General features: G+C 42.1%; 2 protein-coding genes across 8 annotated transcripts in view; one reads left to right on the top strand and one right to left on the bottom strand.

Moving 5' to 3' along the window:
- The window catches only part of rgs7bpa (regulator of G protein signaling 7 binding protein a), a 28739-nt gene extending 24255 nt beyond the window's left edge, over positions 1–4484 (top strand). For all 7 annotated transcript variants that reach the window (XM_023802907.1, XM_072708540.1, XM_023802905.2 and 4 more), the window contains 4 exons: positions 795–925; positions 1462–1606; positions 3034–3104; positions 3369–4484. In XM_023802907.1, the coding sequence (XP_023658675.1) occupies positions 795–925; positions 1462–1606; positions 3034–3104; positions 3369–3460 (439 nt within the window). In that variant the 3' untranslated portion in view covers positions 3461–4484. The remainder of the gene's footprint in view (positions 1–794; positions 926–1461; positions 1607–3033; positions 3105–3368) is intronic.
- A 2378-nt stretch (positions 4485–6862) lies between these two features.
- Positions 6863–20817, bottom strand: c7a (complement component 7a). Its single transcript, XM_023802903.2, has 18 exons — positions 20692–20817; positions 18257–18318; positions 17695–17770; positions 16816–16954; positions 16293–16440; positions 15293–15431; positions 14937–15071; positions 14613–14856; positions 13547–13660; positions 13124–13290; positions 12191–12419; positions 9549–9720; positions 9257–9344; positions 8878–9010; positions 8421–8606; positions 7945–8038; positions 7547–7728; positions 6863–7190 (listed from the first exon to the last, which is right to left on the bottom strand). Exons 1-18 carry the CDS (start codon positions 20695–20697, stop codon positions 7012–7014), a joined length of 2493 nt encoding a protein of 830 aa, XP_023658671.1. The 5' UTR covers positions 20698–20817; the 3' UTR covers positions 6863–7011.
- Positions 20818–21829: the final 1012 nt, after the last annotated feature.

The following is a 21829-nucleotide window of genomic DNA, read 5'->3' as shown; positions in this document are numbered from 1 at the left end:
AGAAGAAAAAATATAGACTACTAGGAATGAGACCATTAAGAACCACCATGGTTAAAACCAGCTAAGGATTTAAGGTGTGTAAAAGCTGACAGTTACACGCCAAGCCAAAGTTGAGAAGAACTTAAGGGTTTTATACAAACCTTCTAACTTCTCAGAACCGGCGCTATGATTCACTTTAAGTGTTACTTTTTGCTGCATAATAATTCGGTTACATTGATCGGTGTCTCTTGGGTAACACGATGCCTCTGTGGGGCTCTGATCTCTATGGGGTGGGTGGCTGGGGGGGGGGGTCAAATTTGAATGCTCCCCACAAAATCACTAATGCTAATTGGTGTCTCTGTGTTGCCGTTAATGCGTGCATGCATGTTCCCTGTGATCGGCTGTCATCTAGAGGGTAACCCTACAGTACCTCGTTCCCTGTACTGTCACCAGCCCCTCCAGTCTCTCTGGGCCCTGACCAGCATAAGTGGTTGGACCGATGAATGGTCTGTTTGGTCTGACCCCAATTTAGCATGCCATAATGCCTTATCCTTCTTTTTGCTCATGAACAAATATGCTATCGATAGATTGATTCCTCTCAATGAATGACCTCAGTGAAATTGAAGAAGTACTGGAAGTGCTTTGCTGAGCAGTTGCTCGCGATGAGTATTGGCTGTCGTGGGTCACTGGAAGTTCATCAGAGCATTTTCTTTTCATCATCGGGGTTCGGTTGTCTTGGAGAAAACAGTGGGGGTGTCCCTGTACCTTAACATGCCACGATGTGCCCCCACTTATTCCCTACGTGTCCCCTGCAGCCCTGAGGACGGGGAAATCCACCCAGAGATCTGCAGACTCTTCATCCAGCTGCAGTGCTGCTTGGAGATGTACATCACGGAGATGCTCAAGTCTGTGTGCTTGCTGGGCTCGCTCCAGATCCACAGGAAAGGTGCATCACCACGGCCCTGTCTTGACCTGGCTAGAGTCCACCAAGACCCTTGCTGTTCATTCGATACAATTTTATGTGTATGCAGGTTTTTAACCTTTAGATCAGCTGTTCAAACACAGTACGAGAACTCTTTGACCAATCAGTCCCTTGATTAGTAATCTAACTATGGAGTTGCAGCGAAAACCAGCACATGGCAACCCTTTCTGGATAAGATTGGCCACCCCTGTTTTAACAGATCCTTCAATCAGATCAAAGCTGCAATATGTGACTTCTCTACTCCTCTCCTGAACATTGAAGTGCATGTGAAGAGGCAGGGCAGTTTTTATTCATCAGTTATCTGTCAATTGATCTCCACAAAATATTCCTGTATTTTAAGGGGGGATTGAGGAAAAAATTTCAACAAAGTCTCTCAAGAGCTGAATACTAACTGTATTTTCCATATGGATACTGCCATTAGGAGGGTACGGCTTGCATGCCTCCCAGTTTTATAGTTTTACCAGTTTAAATAGCCTGTCGTTTTGTGTGTATATCACCAGGAAAGGAGACCCACACAACCCCCAGGGTGGACTGCAAGCTGGATGAGAGCTCTGACATCCCCATCCTGGAGGACACGTCCTCCTCACCGGTGGACTGCCCTCAGTACTGCTGGCTGGTCTCCACAGATGTCGAAAACACGGAGAGGTAGGAGCCGTCACACCTGGAAGCCGTCATGCTTGTTGACCTGGGGGGCTTGTGTCATTCTGTGTTTTTGTTTGAGACGCCATGCGTAGCATTTATTTACATTTATCTCGCGTCTTTATCCAAAGCGACTCACAATAGAGGGAAAGGGTACCATTTTTTTGCACTCCCTGAAATTTGAACTTGTGATTTTTGTGTTGTTAGCAAACTGCTGTTCTTGTTGAACCAGGCAAGATACCTCCCAAGTCCTTTTCCATCAGATGGGTTTTTTTTTTGCTGATCATTAGAAAGCAAAGCTCTGTTTTTGGCTGTTTCTCAAGGTATATGCATACAAACACAGACACACACACACACACGCGTCTAACTGAAATGAGGTCTGTGCTCTTTGGGACAAAGGGTGATGACAGCAAAAAGGTGATTGATGTAGAACTAAATAACGGCAGGACCTAGACGTGGTGCCCCAGTGTATACATTTGAGATTCCCAACATTTTGATGTTGGCAGACTGGTTGGTGGCGTACAAAAATTTCATGGGCCGATAAAACGGCCAAGTTGGTGGGGAGGATTGCTGGCAATTTGATCAGCGAGTTCATAAGTTGAACCATTTCCATTTTTTTCAGATGCAAATCTGAGGAACTGTAAAAAAAATGGAAATGTATAGTTTATTTATGTAAATTAATCAGCCCTTCTGCAAAACCATGGGAATGCCTAGCATATAAGTAGAGGCTCCAGCCCCGGCTGGTGACCGCTTCTCATGGTCAGTGTCCGTCGATGGGACAGTGAGTGTCTCCAGTCGTGGCTCCATCAGATGGTGACCTGTGACTTGCAGCTGACAGCTGTGCTTTCGGAGCCGGGCTCCTGCGGGGGGGTGACCAGCGTGCGTCTGTCCACAATCTCGCTTTTGACGCCGCACATCCTATCAGATTAGCAAAGACATTCATTTAAAATGCAAGGATTTTCATGAATACTCTCACCTCCATCCAAGGGCAGACAAACCGGTGCAGCTCCCACTAAATTTGCAACACATCGCTTAACCAGTCGGATTATCTTCACTGGAGACAGCAACAGAAAATGAAGTGGGCGTCTCACACACTTTTTCACTTTAGGAGGGGTTCCACACCACGGTTTTCTCTCCTGCATGTCAGCTGTGCTGCATTAAAGTAGAAAGTGCCCTTCATCTAGCATGCGAGCTAATTGCTGTGTAACAATAAGCATGCGATTCAGTGTTGAAACTTCTGGTGGCGCTAGAACAGCAGCCGTTTCAGGGAACCTCGCAATCAGTCTGTGAGAACCCACCCACGGACAGGACCCGCCCGCATAAGGTCACATGACTTGATCAGATGGCCATGAATCTCGTGGCACTGTAGAAATGTGACTGATCTGGGTTAGATGTGTCCGTCTCATGGCCGTCTTGGTTTAATGCCTGCACAGGGACATGAGGGAGATGAAGAACCTACTTAGCAAACTCAGGGAATCCATGCCTTTGCCGCTGAAGAATCAAGGTATGTTGGTCTGAAAGCTTTTGTTGGCTTTACCAAGGCAATCCTGACTTATTCAGTTGAGAAAAAAGCAGACGTAAGTGCTAATTAAACAAAATAGTATGTAGTTTTGGATGCATTATTATCCTCCTGATTACCTAACCCTGCTTCCACAGTTATAGTGGGACTTGAACCAGCAACCATCATGTTATGATCGCACATTAGCATAGCATATCTAGACTTCCATGTGCTGAAGGGCCACCTTGCATTGTCTCCTATGTGACACAGATGACAGCAGTCTGCTCAATCTCACTCCGTACCCCCTGGTCCGACAGAGGAAGAAGCGCTTCTTGGGGCTGTGCTGCCTGGTGTCCAGCTAAGAGTCTCCTCACTATCTACAGTAGGGAAAAGGAGACAAGAGCATTGTGTGAACATTACCCATAATCCCTGAGCACTTGTGTCCCCCAAAACTATTACTGCCATATCCAAAACATTTATGTGTTTGAAAAAGCTGCCCCATTTTCTAGCTTTATTTTGTGATAAAAAAGGAATTCTTTAAAAAAAAATGATTAATAGTCACAAACATATATATTCTAATTTTGTTTATGATGCTTTTTAACAGTTATTTCCAAATTTGTAAGTGGAATTAAACTACTGCTGATCTGTTAGTAGGCAACATAACCAGATGAAATAATATAGGTTTTTACCTTTTACTCCATAATAACCACAGATATCTTGCTTAATAGCTAACAATTAATTTGAGAGCTTCTCTTAGAATGGATCCTCTTCACCAACGGCAAGACTGAGAAAACATCTGTGTATGTTACACCTGTCAGAGCCAGACGTAAGGGTCTAGAAGCAAATGAAAACTACTACCAAACTAGCTCCTATTGGCAGTATCTATGTATTGTCTCACATAATTAGACAGCTTTTACGAAAGACCTGCACTAATTTCTTTTTCTCTTCTAGTCCTGTAACAGTACTTATATATAATTTAGTCTTCCATATACCGAAAAACCTGTACCCCACATTACTTTTCGACTTCAATGATGCTATACAATACATCTACAAAGCCTTTGCACTTAAAATATACCATAGTATATAAATAAAAAACTTCTGCAGATATATGTGCCATATTTGTATACATATATATGTGTAGAAGTATATATGGCAACACACTCTTTAGCATTACATACTTCTTTATTTTTATGGTGGCTTATTTTGGTCAATATAACCTGATGGGCTCCCCATTCGGCTTATACATCCAGACTGAAAAGGCACAGCATGGTTTTTGCTTATAAATTATAGTGCTAAGTGTTTAGGGCATGCAGAAGGTAATGACATTTTAAGTTGAATGAAGTTATAGACCATTTTACATTGTTAATAAACCTTTTTTTAATGAAATCACTTTGTGTCCTGTGTTTTCTGCATTGGCATCTTGATTCTTTTGGAATTGAGACCGCAGTGATTTTAGAGGAGCATTTCTGCCCACGCCGTACTTGCACATACACCCTCTGAATCAGCCTGCCATAGACATCCTGTCATTCTCCCTTCTCCCCCGGAGAATGTGCTCACCTTGCCTGCCAGACAGGAGCAGGAAGCGTCCAGATGAAACAAGCCGAGGGCAGCGTTCCAAAAACAGTGCAACGTAAAATGAGAAGTCCATCTGTTTCTTGCTCACCTTAAGTGCATTAAATAAGAACCACATCCTTACGCTGTTAAATTCTTTGCAGACAACATTGGCAGGGTAATTAACATTATCATTAACTTGTGTTTTTTTTTTTTTCAAAATATGGGTAGTGGTCGCAGCTTCTTAAGCATATGACATTTGTTTACCAGTTCAGTGACCTTTTGATAACTTGTCAACAAGTCACCAGTGTAAATGCCCTGATGCATTCTGGGAATTTAACGGTTAGCAGGGAGTGAAACTGTGTGCCACATTTCTCAGTCTCTGAGAGATATTTCACCAAAGCCAAAGCAACCCTAGAACAAGATACTGTACGGAGGCCTGGTGGAGTTTTCTAATCATGACTGATACAGTATGTGTATCTGGACCATATGGGATGGATCTAAAGAGAGGGCCATCTTCATGCTTTGGGCGAACTCAGCATGATTCCAGATGCAGTGAAGACGCATAGCTGTTTAAGCACTCTGTTCTGGTCCAGTGACTTCAGAAATGTCTGGGGAGAGCTTGCAGGGGTGGGGTGGGGTGGGGTGGGGGGGTGACATTTGCCCCAGAGTGGCTGCATGTTTAATTCCTCAGCCCTTGTCAGATTCTTGCAATCAAACACATTTTTTCTGCTATAATTAATTTTATCATCTCACACAATATCTGCACCATGGGTAACTCATTCTGGCGTGCAAGACTGATGCTTTTTCAAACCATGCAGTTTACACACAATTATTCAGGAAAAAAACACACAATTCCCACACAATTATTTGAAACTTTTGTACCCATTCCAGTAAAGCAGTGCTAATGTATTTTCACAGAGAAACAGTTAACACAAGAACAACAACAGTAAAATAATAATTTTATAGACAGGTAACCTACGCCTTGCATTTTTAGGCATGGACTCCATTGTCACCGCAAGCCCTCACTGGAAAAATGGTTTAGGAAAGTGAATGGACAGCAGTAATACGTTTTTAGTTTTAATTATTTAAAAGAATTTTGGATTTTCAAAAAGCATTATTTTAAAACATAGAAAAACATAGTTCTATGAAACTGATCACAATTATAGCCACTAGCCTATTCTGTTGGGAATATATATTTGTTGAGATATTGAAGGGATTTTGCGGAGGTTATCGTAACTCTTCACGATTAGAATCTTTAATTATTAATAACTTTTACGACCTAATTAGGTATTACCCTTGCATTGTTCTGGATCCATATTCCTTCACACGTGATATTCTTGCCTGTGAATTTGTCGCAGTGAGGAAAATTGGCCACATGAGGTCGCTGTCTCTCCTTATCTGAGATATTTCGAGCTTCTTATTTGACACAGCACTGCAAAATCCCTGCAAAATGCTGTTCATAATATAAGCGCGTAGCAATATGTTTGTAGCAGGATTGACTGATAATTTAATGGGAAGTACAAAGCACATGTAATACATGTAATAGATACTGTTTTCAACAGCTCTGATTCTCCTCAAAGAAATTAATAGTATTAAGCAGGATGAGCAGATAAAACATGGATGGATTATTGTTTTACCCCATTAGCTCTGACCAGAATCAGAGAGTTAGAAAATGGATGAATTATTGCGTCACCATCATGAACCTGACTGCGATTAGCGTTTCTCACGGATGGATGGATCATGGTAGCAGGACTGTTTTAATTTATCCTTCTAACCTATAAAATTTCTTTCATTATACAGCTTTTTCCTCTTAGCCTTATGTGCTGAATTTTTACCATACTTGTGCATTTTTTGATTCTCCGTTCCTGCTTAAAGCTGACTCGCGCTTATGTACTCAAAGATAAACACAAACTTCACTTAAACAGCCCTATCATCTAAATTCAGGTGTCGGTGCCACTAGGTTCTGGGTCCTGGTCAGTGTTTAACGGGCAAACAGTAATCTGCAGGGTGCACACAGGCACGGCGCATTATCCTGACAGTGAGGCGCTTTGAGGGATGTTATTGGTCCTGGTTCTGGTGGGGGCTCAGCGCAGGGGACCAAAACACTAAGCAGTCAGGCTGCAACTGTATCTCAGCCTGATGTGTGGCTGAGGGTGATAGGTAGCAAAGCCTTTTCAACCTTGCCTGGGCATTGATGTTAAACACGAGACTGGCATTTTCTACTTTATTTTATATGCATATTCTCACTTAATTGCTCATGCTACCACAAAGCCAGGTACATGTTTATAAATCAGGATTTTGAAACATAATGAAGTATTTTCATTTATGAAAATAAGTTTGGCTTATTTCCGAAGAAGCCTCAAGAGTCACATTTCTGCAGGCTCACTACAATGAGCGTCTCCTTCCTGCACCTCCTCAGCGCCGCCTCGCATTCCGTCATCGTCACGGCAGGGGCTCCCTCCCCGGTCCTGGCACATACGAGGGACCCCGTCTCTGAGCAGCTCCCAGTTTCCCGGCACACGCACAGATTGGTGTGCTCTGAAATGGGAACATTGTTTAATGGGTCACGTAAATTACAGGCCAGCAGCTGAGCTATTCAAATGCTGACTTTAAATCCCACCACCAAGCATGACAATGACGCTTCCACTCCCATCCAATGTCCTAAAAATGCCCATTTAAATATGAAATTCCATCAATAACAGAGGATTTTAGCATTAGCATGTTAGCATCTTCAGTGTCAGCTGCTATATTCAACCACTCTCCTATACGGTTAGGTAGACTTGGTCCTTTTGCTGAACTGATCTTATTCTACTAGGTAATTAGAGCATACAGAAACATGTCACCACAAGTCTGTCACATCCCAGGCCCTGCGTTGATGCTGCAGTGGTATGTACCGTTACACGTCTCCCACATTTGGCAGTCAGGACAGGATGCCGCTTTAGGGGAGGCCCGCGTGCAGGCGGAGTCCTCGGCCAGGTCATACTCCCGACCCAGACACTTCAGCGCCTGCATCTTACAAATGGTCAGTCGGTCCGCCGATCCCCGCTGGTTCCGCGCGCACACTTCCAAAGAGGACCTAGAAACATTCATTTATACTCAAAAATGGACCATTCTCCTCCTTCAGGGCTCGCTCAGGTTACTGCCACCATTAGATGCCTGAACTTTCAGAATTTAGGCCACGATACCATTTCTTGAACCTCTATATCGCCTCCTGCTGGTCTCAGTGGACACGCTGTCCAATTATTTTTGTCCAGGAACCAATACATAGATGACAAGGTGGAATGAAGCTCACTTGCACTCGTAAGGCATTTTACAGACACATTTGTCTTTTGCCAGCTTCTCCCAAGGCTCACACTGCACAACTGTCCGTACGGCTTCTGTAGGTACTGGAAGAAAAAATATACATGTATTAGTTATTTTGTGAATGCATGCATGATAAGAATTACTTAGATTTTTTTTTTCCACCAAATTTCTTCTTCTCTTGTGCTGGACTGTATTTGTAATACAAATAATAACCTAAAATAATAACAAATAATAAGTGAATAAAAACCGTTGTTTTTGTAATATCAGTGACTAGATCATGAATAGGGTTCTGTTAACCTTACAGGACACATCTAGAAGATGATTGGTTAAATAAATGTATTATATTAGTGAAGCAGTTGAATGCAGATAGGAAGGAACAGCAATTCCATCCTTGTGTTTCGTTGCTATTTTCTATATGTTTCCTGGATAGCCGGGCTAATGCATAGTAGCTGTGTCCTGCCATACATGTGCTACACCGTGCGGTTTCTTGCGGTGACCAGTTCAGACTAGAATCACACAGGATCTCTGAGTTGCCCTCCAGCTGTTTTCCCGGTGGGCAGGACAACGTTATCGCCTCTCCGATCTCATAGGTCAGTTTCCAGGGGCTGCCTGTCACGTCATGCAGAAGCTGTGGTGGCCCACATGCAGTGCCTAGGGATATGATATCACTTGATGAATGGAACATACATTTTTTATATAATAACATTGCATCAACCGCAAAACCAGGCCAATAATTCTCAACACTCAAAATGTTTTTCTGACATTTTCAAAACACAGTGTGATAAATAATAAAGCTTTTTGTTCATAAAGATCACACATTTAGCTGAACAGATACTTCAGTAGCCACTGAGATTTGAGTGAATTAAATATGGTTTTGTTTGTGTGTTTATGTTGCATTTGAACAGATTTGCATACTCCTTACTCTTGCATTCCTGCTTTGAGCGGATCCACATCAGGTCCTTGCTGCATTCTGCCACTGCATCCCCGAGAAGGTGGTATCCCTCAATGCAGGAGTACACAATCTTACTTCCAACTGGATAGACGTCGTTTGGGGCCTGCATTTGAAAACAAGCCCCCTTGGATCTGCAACACGTCTGGAATTTCCTGTACTCTGCACACTGTGGGTCATGTCCGCAATGAGCATAACTTTGTGGTCAGAATGAAACTAATCCACAAGCCAAAAAAATGCATAAATAAATGGGAACAAGGACTTTGGTTAGTGGTCAAAAAACAGATGCGGCTTGAAGCAATATTTTGAAAATGTTCAAGTTGAAAGCTCATATAGATGAAGTGATTCTTACCAGCACAAACCCATTTCTTAAATGAGGTGGATTCTTACAAGACTTTGTTGGTGAAAGAGATGAATCAAAACAATGAGGTTCCATTGTACTATAAAAAAATGCACAACAAAACATACATAATGACCAGACTTGCATACTTTAAACTCTCTTCCACACGCATTTTCATTTTTAGAAAGGTTTTGTTACTTCATTTCAGCACAGTATTTTTATAAGAAGCACTTGTTAGATAACTGCTAAGTATTTAACAGTGGATAAATGCTCTCGATGTTTGCGATTGAGCAGCCGTTCTTACCGCAGATGTTCAAGGTCCTCGTCCTCGCAAGCTGTGTGCTCCACTGCTAGGCCACTGCAGGCCTTACCTCCCATATTTGGATGTGGATTGCTGCATGTCCGAGATCTCGACCTTTGACCTTGGGAACAGGAACTCCAGGCAGACCAGCAAGTCCAGTCTCCATGGATCACACCTTTGACCAGAATTAATATAATTTACACATGTGCCCTTATCATAATCATATATGTACTTAATGTGAAATCTTGCCTGGTTGAATATACCGTGGTGCTACTGCAGTTTACTATACTTCAGGATTTACCATACTAGGATATACCACAGTGGGGTATACTACACTCACATACATTGGTGATTAAAAGCGTGGCTGGAAAATCAGTGTCTCTACCTTTCAGAGTGTAGAGCATTGTGGGAGGTGGAAGCCATCAATCTATGCTTTTATTAATAGCTATTTTGGTGGTGTGGAATGTTACATTTTATATAAATGATCTGAGACTAATCACTTATTATTTGTGGATTTATATTGATCATGCTTAAATGTGACTCGTTATTAAATGGGATTATTACTCATAAAGATCTGAAATTTACTTTGTGCTTAACATTTATTCATTATGATTATGCTGCAGGTTGTTCATTACATATAGGTAATAGGTTATGAAGGGCTTCCCAGCAATGCGTGTGCAGGGTCTGTGTGAGTGAGTGCCTCACGTTCCTGTCACAGAAACAGCATCCTAGTGCATGCTTCCTCAAACATGGGTCTGGCTGAGATTTGGACTGAAAAAAGTTACTAATGAAACACATTTATCCTGGTATCAGTGAACATGGTCACTTGCTTCTGTAAACATACCTACACGATATGGACAAAAGTACTGGCACAGACTTCTCAATCATTAAGTTCGAGTGTTTCATTCAGACCCATTGCCACAGGTGTATAAAATCAAGCACCTAGCCATGCTGTCAGATTTACGAACATTTGTGAAAGAATGGGTCGTTCTGAAGAGCTCAGTGAATTGAAGCATGGTACTGTCATAGGATGCAACCTTTGCAATTAGTTTCACTTCATGAAATTTCTTCCCTGCTAGATATTCCACAGGCAACTGTAAGTGGTATTATTGGAAGTGGAAGTGTTTAGGAACAACAGAAACACCATGTAAAATAACAGAGCGGGGTCACCAAATGCTAAGGCACATACTGTAGTGTGTAAAAGTCACCAACACTCTGTCTACCCAGTAACTGCAGAGTCCCAAACTTTCTCTGGCATTAACCCCAACACAAAAACTGTGCACTGGGAGCTTCATGGAATGGGCTTCCATGACCAAGCAGCTGCATGTAATCTCATATCACCCCAAGTGCGACGCCAAATCTTCGATGGAGTGGTGTAAACTATGCCACCACTGGATTCTGGAGCAGTGGAAACGTGTTCTGTGCATCTCTGTCTGGCAGTCTGATGGACGAGGCTGGGTTTGGCAGATGCCAGGAGATCATTACCTGCCTGACTGCATTGTGCCAACTGCAAATTTTGGTGGAGGAGGGATAATGGTATGAGGGTGTTTTTCAGGGGTTGGGCTATGATTTTGCCCCTTGAATTTTGGACAATTCTATACTTCTAACTTGGGATCAGTTTGGGGAAGGCCCTTTTCTGTTCTAGCATGAATGCGCCCCAGTGCACAAAGCAAGGTCCATAAAGACAAGGTTGGGTGAGTTTGGTGTAGAAGAACTTGAATGGCCCACACAGAGCCTTGACCTCAATCCCATCAAACACTTTTGGGATGAACTAGAACGTAGAATGTGAGCCAGGCCTTCACGTCCAACACCAGTGCCTGACCTCACAAATGCTCTTCTGGATGAATGGGCAGAAATTCCCACAGACACACTCCAAAATCAAGTTGAAAGCCTTCCCAGAAGAGTGGCAGCTGTTATAGCCACAAAAGGGGAACCAACTCCATATTGATTCCAGTGGATTTAGAATGGGATGTCGTAAAAGTTCCTGTTGGTGTAATAGCCAGGTGTCCCAATACTTTTGGGAGTGGGCACCTAGTGATCACACGGGCTTCTCTTTTCTGAGAGGTTACAGCACTGTTGCACTGTCTGCATTAATGTAATGGTTAAGAGTATCATATTTTATGTAATATATGATGTACCAAGAGTATATCGATGCGGGAGATCTTGAGGTTCAGGAAAGACACTTGAGTCACCTAGTTCCTCTCCTCTTAGCATTTTTCTTTGATTGTTTTTTCTTTTGATCCTCTCAAAAATTGTTTTAGAATATTGACTGTGAGACAGTGAATTCTTACACAAGAGGACGAGGTTTCGAGTGCTCTGACGAGAGTAACATACACCACCTCCGGTTCAGTACTGGAAATTGTAATAAAATCACACTAATTCAGTTAGCAAAATAAATGTTCCAAATCTGTCCAAATAGTTTATCATCCTTGGCAGCAGATTAGATCCAGATGTCGTGGGTAGTTACCACCCTCCGAAACAGAAAGGTAGTGGAGGTAAAGCTGTGCCAGTGCGCTTCACTGTACCCTCCGAAACGGAAAGGTAGCGGCAGTAAAGCAGTGGCAGTGCTCTTCATCGTACCCTCCGAAACGGAAAGGTACTGGAGGCAAAGCGGTAGCAGTGCTCTGCGGCAGTCCTCTCCATACCTGGCCCATCCTCCACAGGAGTCCCGTGCTGGCAGGCAGAGCCCGACGTGCCTGGCTTGCAGACGCAGCTGCAGATGGTGCCACTCAGCAGCGGTTGCCCGTTGTTTTGGCAGGGCTGACAGTGGCACGGGTCCTCCTGTGTCTGGTACTCCTCCAGGGCCCTCTTCAGGTGGAGCTTCTTTATGCCGGAGCACGGAACCTCCTTCACCAACTCATGGAGAGGCCTCAGCTAAGGTATTCAGAAGAGACAAGGCAGGGGGGTCTCACACCGCCACTGGGCAGGAGCAAAGCAATCACGCTAAACATCTGGCTACCCTCCCAATTCATTACTATTAAATAACTACTGAGAGCACAGTTCCATGCCAAATATTTTATAATCTCCCCTTTGTATACGTTCTCATATATCAGAAAACAAAAAATGGCACGCATTATACATAGGAAAAACAAGTTGCATAACCCTTTGCATAACTTTACATTTTAATTGGTAGGGGCATTAATTTTTTGCAGCATAATATAATATTTGCGGCCTGAATCTGTTTATTTATTAAAGGAAATACATGTCCAGCATGTACGCATCTATGTGTTGGTGCAGCAGCAGCTTCTATCCCATCATGCCCCTTGGAAACCTGATGCCACCTGATGCTGATTAGCGCAGAGAACCTGAGGGTCCAAACTGGTGAATGTTGGTATTTTTAAAATATTCAGGCAGGCCCAACTTAAGCTGGAACCAAAAATCTTTAGTTCCTTAACTCTTAGTAATTAATCTCAGGTTTGGGGTAATGGGGGAGGGTGGGGAACATTCAGGTCACATGACCTATTGTGTCGCCTCAAACACCACCCACCAAGGACACTATATAGTATTTTAATTTAATTGTATTTTTCATTCGGGTGTCCCTGGCTTAGAGGCTGCCCCGTGCTGCACCTGTGGCTCACCTTCTGGTTGATGACCGTGGGGAAGTCCTTCACAGAGCCCGCCCACTTGGTGTACATGTTCCAGTTAGCGTCGGGGTCCTCCAAATTAAGCATACTGAGCCCAGCAATGAAAGCAGGGCTTCCCCCCGTGATGGGGCTTTGTGCAAACTTCTCTACTTTGTTCAATCCTTAAAAAAAAAAATGGTTGGTCAGCCACTGTCTTCCTTCCATTTTATGAAATACAAATAAAATGTAATTTTCTTGCATCAACACTCAAAATCCTGTAAACATGGCAATGCTAATGTGCTGTTTCTGATTTCACAGTGGAATATAAGTAGTTTTCAAAGAAATGTCTTTTGAGAATGTATTATTCTGCCTATTAATCTAGACACAGATAGGTAATGTTTTGTTTTTTATCGAACAACATCATTGCTTATGCCTTACCATTGACTTGCTTGAATGCATTTACGAAGGTCTTGCACTTGGTCGTGCTCCATTTGATGAACAGAAACCTGCGTGTTTTGGTTATGCATTCATGGAAATCGCTGCTGGTTGAACCTTTGATAACAGTGAGAAAATGAAAAAAAACTTTTTAAATGTTTTAAATGTGTGCCAATCTAGTATCTGATTTAGTAACAGTTAAAGGAGTAATGAAGAACATCTATCCATGCCTAGGTGCTAATCTAGTAAAGGGTGATGGTGGATCTGGAGTTCATGTCAGAAAGCACAGGACCCAAGGCAGTGGACACCCAGGTCAGGACGGCATAGCAAGGCAATGTGCACGCACAAACTAAGGGCAATTTACAGATACATTTCTCATTGGTCTAGCAGGAAATCAATATGAACACAAGGAGAAAGTATGAACTCCACTCACAAAAGGGAAAATTCAGACGCCCAGCACTCGAGTTGTGAGGTGACAGGTCTAACCACTATGCAAGCAGTACAATGCAGCCAAATGAAAATGGAAGATATATTATAAAAGGCAAAACTAGACCTCTGTTTACATAAAATAAGCACAACCAAGCACGACAAGATTCCTGTCAGTCCTATTTAAGGAATCACAAATCCAGCTATTACAAAATCTGCCTATTTTATTTAATGGTACTGCATCCTTGGTCAGTTAACCTTCAGGTGTCCTAGATCAACACCATGATCCACAAACCTGTTCACATCATATCAAAGTTCAGCATTATCATGACAGGATTGCATGCTACATATGTATATATTGGTATCTGTGGCTCAGTAGGTAGCACTGCTACCTCACCCAAGTGTTTGCATGTGGGTTTCCTCCAAATGCTCTGTTGTGTATAGTGTGTGTATTTGTGTCCAATAATGCATTGCCATTCCATCCAGGGTGTCACCTGCCTCGTGCCCTATGATTCCTGCAATAAGCACCACCACAGTGCAATAGACAGAGGTTGCATGGGAGGATCATGTACAAATTCCATAAAAAGAGACATAGTTCACAGATATAAAAATACTGCAGCTTCAGCAGAGGTAATAGACCCACTCATTGTCTTCATGGTCTCTGCGTCGAGGTACAGCAAGGCCTGGTACCGTCCCCCAAGTGAGCCCTCGGAAAGGAAGTGGGTTCCATAGTCGTCGATGAGCTTGCGGTACGCAGGGTAATTGTAGGTGGTGGGGAGGGAGGCTAATGCTTTCCAGAACTCCTCGGACAGGGTCAGGTACTCGGGTGGAGAGTTCTGGAACTGAGCCACTTCCACCTGGTTCTTGATCACCATCATCCTGTGGGCCTGGTGTGAAAGTCTGACTGTCAACCACCCTACCAATGAGCTTGAAGACCATTAAGTAGAATGCAGCCATACTGCCATACCTTTGTTATAAGCTCTTCATTATGGAATGTCTCATAATGGTGTCCTTGGTTTGACTTTGATCTTTTATCGATGTCTTTAACATAGGACCAGTAGCTGCTGTAAAATTCATCACTAAAATCATTATCAGTCCTGACCTGGACAACAAAAATAAAAGTTATAATAAATAACAGGAATGAATTTCCTACCAGCAAATCTATGTTATGGTTAATTAAATGACTCAGTTTATCTTCAGTACCTTGAAAGGAAAGGACTGGCCCAGAGAAGATCCCTAGTCATATTTCAGAACTGATAGGGCAACACAGCAGCAAAGCAAATCAAGCTTCAAAGCAAAAGGTCCATATTTAGAGAGGCTGACCTGAAAGGTATAGCTGATTAGGCTTCTGGGCAGCCTATAGAAGGACCTCAGGTCGCCACTGAATACCTTCCTGCACTGACCACCGAAGCTCTTTGTGTTGATCACACTGCCCCTTAGCAAACCAGTGAGAATATCGAACCTGCAAAATCAGAAGCCACACTGAGTAGGCATGTAGAAATACCATGGTTGTCATGACGTGCAGGTATGGAGCCGGGAAGCAGGAGGAGGAGTCCAGGGATTCGGGTAAACGTAGCATTTATTGGGGGAGAAACAAACTCGGGAACACGAAGCAACAAACAGGACTAACCTTATGAGGTTAAGGCGTTAATGACCGGACTGGGGAAACGTTCACGGAAACACACTTAAATTCATTGAACTAATTCAACACAACTAGAAACAGCTGATAACAAGAGGATTCCACACAAGGTAAATGAGGGGGTGTGGCTCACGGGAGAGTCGGAATGATCGGGATATGACAACGGCGAGCCTGAATTCAGGGAATGCTACTTTTCTCGCTGTGTTTTTGGTAATTATTTATTGCCTATGAATCCATTAACTTGGTTGTAAAAATGTATTATACCATATAATGTGCTACTGATATACAGAGTAAACATGTAAATCAATCGTGTACCAATTAAATACTGCATGAACCTGGCAGATACCAAGAAGATATCTGTGATTTGTTGGTTGATTATCCAAGTGAAATTAATGATAAAGCAAAATGATAAAAATAAAACTACAAATATAATGAGCTCTTGCTGCTAGCTAACTGGCTAACTGTAAGAGCCGAAATATTTATTGCATTACCTGTCATTCATCTAAACTGTCAATTGAATCCAGAAAATGTTTGTAAAATTATATTTGATGCACAAAACTAGTCTAGTTGGTAATTCTGTAACTTGCCCTTTACTTGTGAACTCTACACTGGGGGGAATTTTGGGTACTTAAACCTTCACTGGTCATCTCTGAATTGGGGGTAACTGAGGGTACTTGAACATACCCTCTTCCAGTGAGCTCGACATTGGGGGGAACCCGCTCCATGTCACACACCCTGGTGCCAGTGGACTCCTCACAGTTCTGCTCATCAGAACCGTCCTCTTCACAGTCTTGGTCTCCATTGCAGACCAAGGCGGAGCTGATGCATTGCCCTGGTACGCACAGTGATTTTGTTAAATAAATGAGTCTGCTAGCTAATCTTTCACAACAAAACACAGAAGCACAAATGTTCACAAAACATTTTCAGAAAATTCAATTCTGTTAATTGCCCAAACACGTATGTAATATATGTAAATCGGAAACCAGTATGGGTCTGTGGGAGAACAGGGGGCATATTAGTTAAGGAAGTTAATGGTCAGAGGTGTCAAACTTATTTCATGAGAAGGGATAACTGAGACGTTTAAGCTCCAAGTATCAGTAAATATCCACTGAATGTCTTATAAAACTTGCTCGATGGGTAGTGGTATGTATCTGGCAAAATCGAGAAAATATTGAAGCAAATTTATTCTTAAAGAATGATGCTCCACCTGAGCTGCAGCGGAAACGCTCCCCACAGCCCTCCTCCAGGGGGCAGCCTCTGCCATTGCAGCTTTGCCACTGCACGGACTCCCCTGAGCACGGCATGCCCCCGAACTGGGCATACACCTGCACCGGCCGCGTCCGCACCTACACGCCCCCCCCCCCCCAAGAAAAGAAAGTGGTATCAGTAATACTGACTGCAGTTTCATCCATGTCACTATTTCAAATCGGAAACAGTCCCCCCTACTCTTACATACGTTTTGTCAAGTAAAACCCAGCTGAGTTTTTATTGCATTTTCTTATGAGCTACTGTGAGGTATAATAATTTAAAGCCCTACATTTCTGTCGCCCTGCGCACACCTGTTCCTCGTTTAACTCTGCCTCTCGTTTCAGCCCTCGTGTGGATGATCCCAGGTGCCTCTCGTCTGCTCCCTCATCTGTGGTGTATATAGTGCCTCCTCGTCCTGAGCTCCCCAGTCCGGTCATTGTATTGTAACATGTGTGATCCTGCTGCCTGCCTGTGCTCCCCAGTTTGCCCTGTGCCCAGTCTTCTCTCCTGATTCACCCTACCCCATTTTGACGCCTCATGGTCCTTTTCCTTTCCCCCTACTTGTTGTGTTTTGTATAAATAAAGCCCTCCTCCTTTTCCCCACACCTGCCTTTGTTTCTGTCCTTCCCGATACATGACAATTTCAATTAGTGGACATTCTTGTTTTAATTCTGACAGATTTAATAGTACGATTACTCTGGTACAGACATGTAAGTCTTAGCGGTATGACGTGTAATATAAGAGGCTACCTAAGAACCTATGTGATTCGCCGACATGCCATGTTTGTTTGGACATACAGTACTTCCGTCATGTGAGCGAAGCCCCTTCGAAGTCACACCTGGGTTTTCGTGCAGCCGTCACACTCAGACCAGTCTCCAAAGGGGGCCCACTGGCAGGTCACAGGTGCCTCACAGCTGCCAGAGGGAAGACCAGCCCAGCTGATGTTTTCCTGAGCTCTGCTCCTTTCAGTGCTCTAAGGCTTGACCTTTCTGTGTCTTTCCCTCCTTCAGACATCTAACAAGTAACTACATCTGACAGAAATGCACTTAGCATTCACTGAAAATCACCCGGAGGGTCACGCCAAAGGGTGCCGTCCAAGGTCGATTGTTATTGTCATACCTCAGAGATGCATTAAACTCCCTCTTGCTGCAGGGGAGCGTGTGCGGATAAGCACATTATCAGAAAATTTGATTCTGTGAATTGCCCAAACACGTATGTAATATATGCAAATAGGAAACCAAAGACATCACATGGATACACACAATTCTCTGAGTTATTCTGAATTCTAAGGCTTGTGTCTGTTCCCACCAGAAGCAAAATAAAGCTGCAACAGTTAATTTCCCTTAATCTTAATGACAAATCCACCTCCACCAGTCTGACTTGGAGATGTGCACACTTACCACGCCTGCAACACTAGAGACAGGAGCCCCAGCTGACACACCCAGAATACCATCGTCCAGGCCTGAAGGAGAAATGTTCCCCTTTAGCAGAGATCAGGACATAGCGACTTCGAAATGGATTAAATTCGCCACACAGTGTTATTGAATGCGACATAACCTTTCGAACTAATCTCATAACTCAACAATCAGCGCTGAACCTCTGCCAATATTCACATCACTAGGGAATATCTCACAGAATTTACAAAATAATCAAGTTCACAAAAACGTTTATTTTAATCTTGTTTTTGGGGGGAATCAAACATGCCAAAAATTGGAACAAATATATCAGCAATTACCAGGTGCAAACACACTGAGCAGCAATTGTTTGTCGGAGCAGCACAACTTAGGCCCTATTCACAACCTGACCTTTATAAAAACTAGCAGGCAACACAAGCTGCACGCTAATGGAAGTTAAATTCAGGTCAATAAAAATAAGCATCCAAGCTAATATATTAACTAGATGCATTCTATGAGTTGATTACCCAAACTTTGAACAAATCACAGGTGACAATTTAATGCTGACACGTCTTTTGCTCACGGTGCCTTGCCCCTATAATGTTGATGAAAGTATTATACACTTTCATGAAGTACAAGTAGCTATCATCCAAATGTTGTTGGGCAAGAGCTTAACAATGATTATAATGATTATACTTCAAACAGCTAAAAATATCCCACATGCCTACAGTATATATGCTTATATCTTACATGCTTATACATGCTTATATCCCACACGCCTATAGATGCTTATATCTTACATGCTTATACATGCTTATACATGGTTATATGCCACACGCCTATAGATGCTTATATCTTACATGCCTATACATGCTTATATCCCACAGGCCTATATATGCTTATATCTTACATGCCAATAGATGCTTATATCCCACACACCTATAGATGCTTATATCTTACATGCTTATACAAGTTTATACATGCTTATATGCCACACACCTATAGATGCTTATATCTTACATGCCTATACATGCTTATATCCCACAGGCCTATATATGCTTATATCTTACATGCCTGTACATGCTTATATGCCACACACCTATAGATGCTTATATCTTACATGCCTATACATGCTTATATCCCACAGGCCTATATATGCTTATATCTTACATGCCTGTACATGGTTATATCCCACACGCCTATAGATGCTTATATCTTACATGCCTGTACATGGTTATATCCCACACGCCTATAGATGCTTATATCTTACATGCCTATACATGCTTATATCCCACACGCCTATAGATGCTTATATCCCACAAGCCTATATATGCTTATACTGTACCTTACACGCCTATACATGCTTATATCTTACATGCCTATACATGCTTATATCCCACACGCCTATAGATGCTTATATCCCACAAGCCTATATATGCTTATACTGTACCTTACACGCCTATACATGCTTATATCTTACATGCCTATAGATGCTTAAATCCCACACACTTATAGATGCTTATATCCCACACGCCTATAGATGCTTATATCCCACAAGCCTATATATGCTTATATCTTACACGCCTATACATGCTTAAATCCCTCACGCTTATAGATGCTTTTTTTTCTCTACATAGCTAAAGATGTTTATTCCCTACACAGCTAAATATGCTTATATTCTGCACAGCTTGTGGTTTATATAGCTAAAGAATGCAGCGGCTGTCCTTATACAATATAGATCAGGACAGAAACTTGACAGACAAGGAAACCAACTAGCCTCAATATTCTCAGAAGTACCCAAATGTCTGAACTATCTATGTCTTGTTTGAGCTTCACCCAATACCACAAAGGTTGTTTGTCATCCACTTTGAGCTGTGGAGTGATTGGCCCCAATCAGCTTCCATTATTATAGGAGAGAAGACATCCTTATTTTTATCCATGAAAACCTTGTTCCAGATTCTGCTTGTATTTCTATCAAGTGGACTAGAATAAGATGTTTTGTGTTGGAAACCCACATGCGAATGAAGCTGTGGTTAATGAAAATCTGTTCTCTGAGAAAAAATAGACCAAATGGCATGAGTTAATGACCTTTTAAAATCTGAAAGCTACAGCTGTTTGCTATAATGCCTCAGACATGTAATATTATTAAATTATTTGCAATTTTGCTAAAATACTTCAAATGAGAAAAATCATACATATGACATCAATATATTTGATTTTGTTGCAATGACTATATGTTAAACATAGTAAAGAACCTGAGAATAAAGGACACTGTTCACCATTTCAAATGGAGACAAACATCCCAGAGCAGATTTTAAAGATCACTGCAGGAATAAAGTACTGCAAACCCTGGAATCACTTAGTCTTGAGAACACAAGAACAACTCTTACTAACAGATACAAATGGTTTTTGTTGCTTTGTATAAATACGAGTCATCTTACCTTCATTGTGGCAGAGCATGAGAATCGCTGTGGAAGCGTAGCACGCTGATTGTAAAAGACACTTTGGGTCAGCTGCTGTTACACAGCCCCTGATTTGGCAAGGGTCTGAGACCTTGTGAGGCATTCTTCCCTCTAAGAATGTCTTGCCTTGCACAACAGGAAACTGGAAGATTTCTTTTCTTTTTTTTTGTCTAAGGTATTTGAACATTTTTTTCACTAGCTGAGCACCAGAAACTGCCTAAAGGTTATGCTTTTCCAAAGTATCCAAAGCAGTAACTTAATTCTCCAGTAAATGGAGAATTAAGACATATGAAAATGAAATGTTTTATCTGGTAAAAGCTGGGGCCAGATGTACACAAATACAAAAGGTGCCTGAGTCAGATTTAATAACTGGTGAAACTTTTACTAAAGTATCTGATGTCTAAAGTTAAAAGTCTAAGACATAGCAGTAAGGGCACTGTTTTTCATGTGAGGTTAATTTTTAAGCAGATTTAATAGTGGTAGTGCCACAGTTTGTCCGTAATGACTAACATTTCATGGGCATCTAGTTAGTTAATGACCCAAAGACAGAGTCAGATAAAACGTTTAGATGTTTTAGTTTAATAATATAGCTCAGAAACAAGCAGTGGTTTTTAAAACTTTTTTATAAAGTAATTAATCAAAGTTGTGCCGTTTTTTTTATTACATTTTACTAGTAAGCATTACAACATGCTGATCAGTCTACTAAAGTATGGTGACAATATTGCATAGTAGTAAGAGGCATCAGAGTCCGCATTTATAAATTGTACCTGACAGCCAAATAGTTGTCCTCATGATTTCTTACACTTCAGTAAATCATACTTAATGCACACTGACATAGACTAATCCACTGTTTCTACCTGAATATCACTATGCTCCCTCAATAACCAACTTTTGATTTCACATTTGTATGGAAAATGCAGCAGGGGTAATTTGTCACTTTATCCTATTATGAAATGATCTCTGTATCATCACGAACGACAGACCACGTATCATTCTGTGTTAATGCTCCATCCATCCATCTTCCATATGCTTATCCTGGTCAGTGTAACGCGGAAAGAGCTCCAAATGGTAAGAATAGAAATGTAGAGTTTATGGCCAAAAGCCAAAACGCAAATTA

This window comes from Paramormyrops kingsleyae, chromosome 2, assembly GCF_048594095.1.
Source record: "Paramormyrops kingsleyae isolate MSU_618 chromosome 2, PKINGS_0.4, whole genome shotgun sequence".
Taxonomy (NCBI): domain Eukaryota; kingdom Metazoa; phylum Chordata; class Actinopteri; order Osteoglossiformes; family Mormyridae; genus Paramormyrops; species Paramormyrops kingsleyae.
The sequence above is the reverse complement of the archived record's forward strand: the minus strand, read 5'-3'. Positions and strand labels throughout refer to the sequence as shown.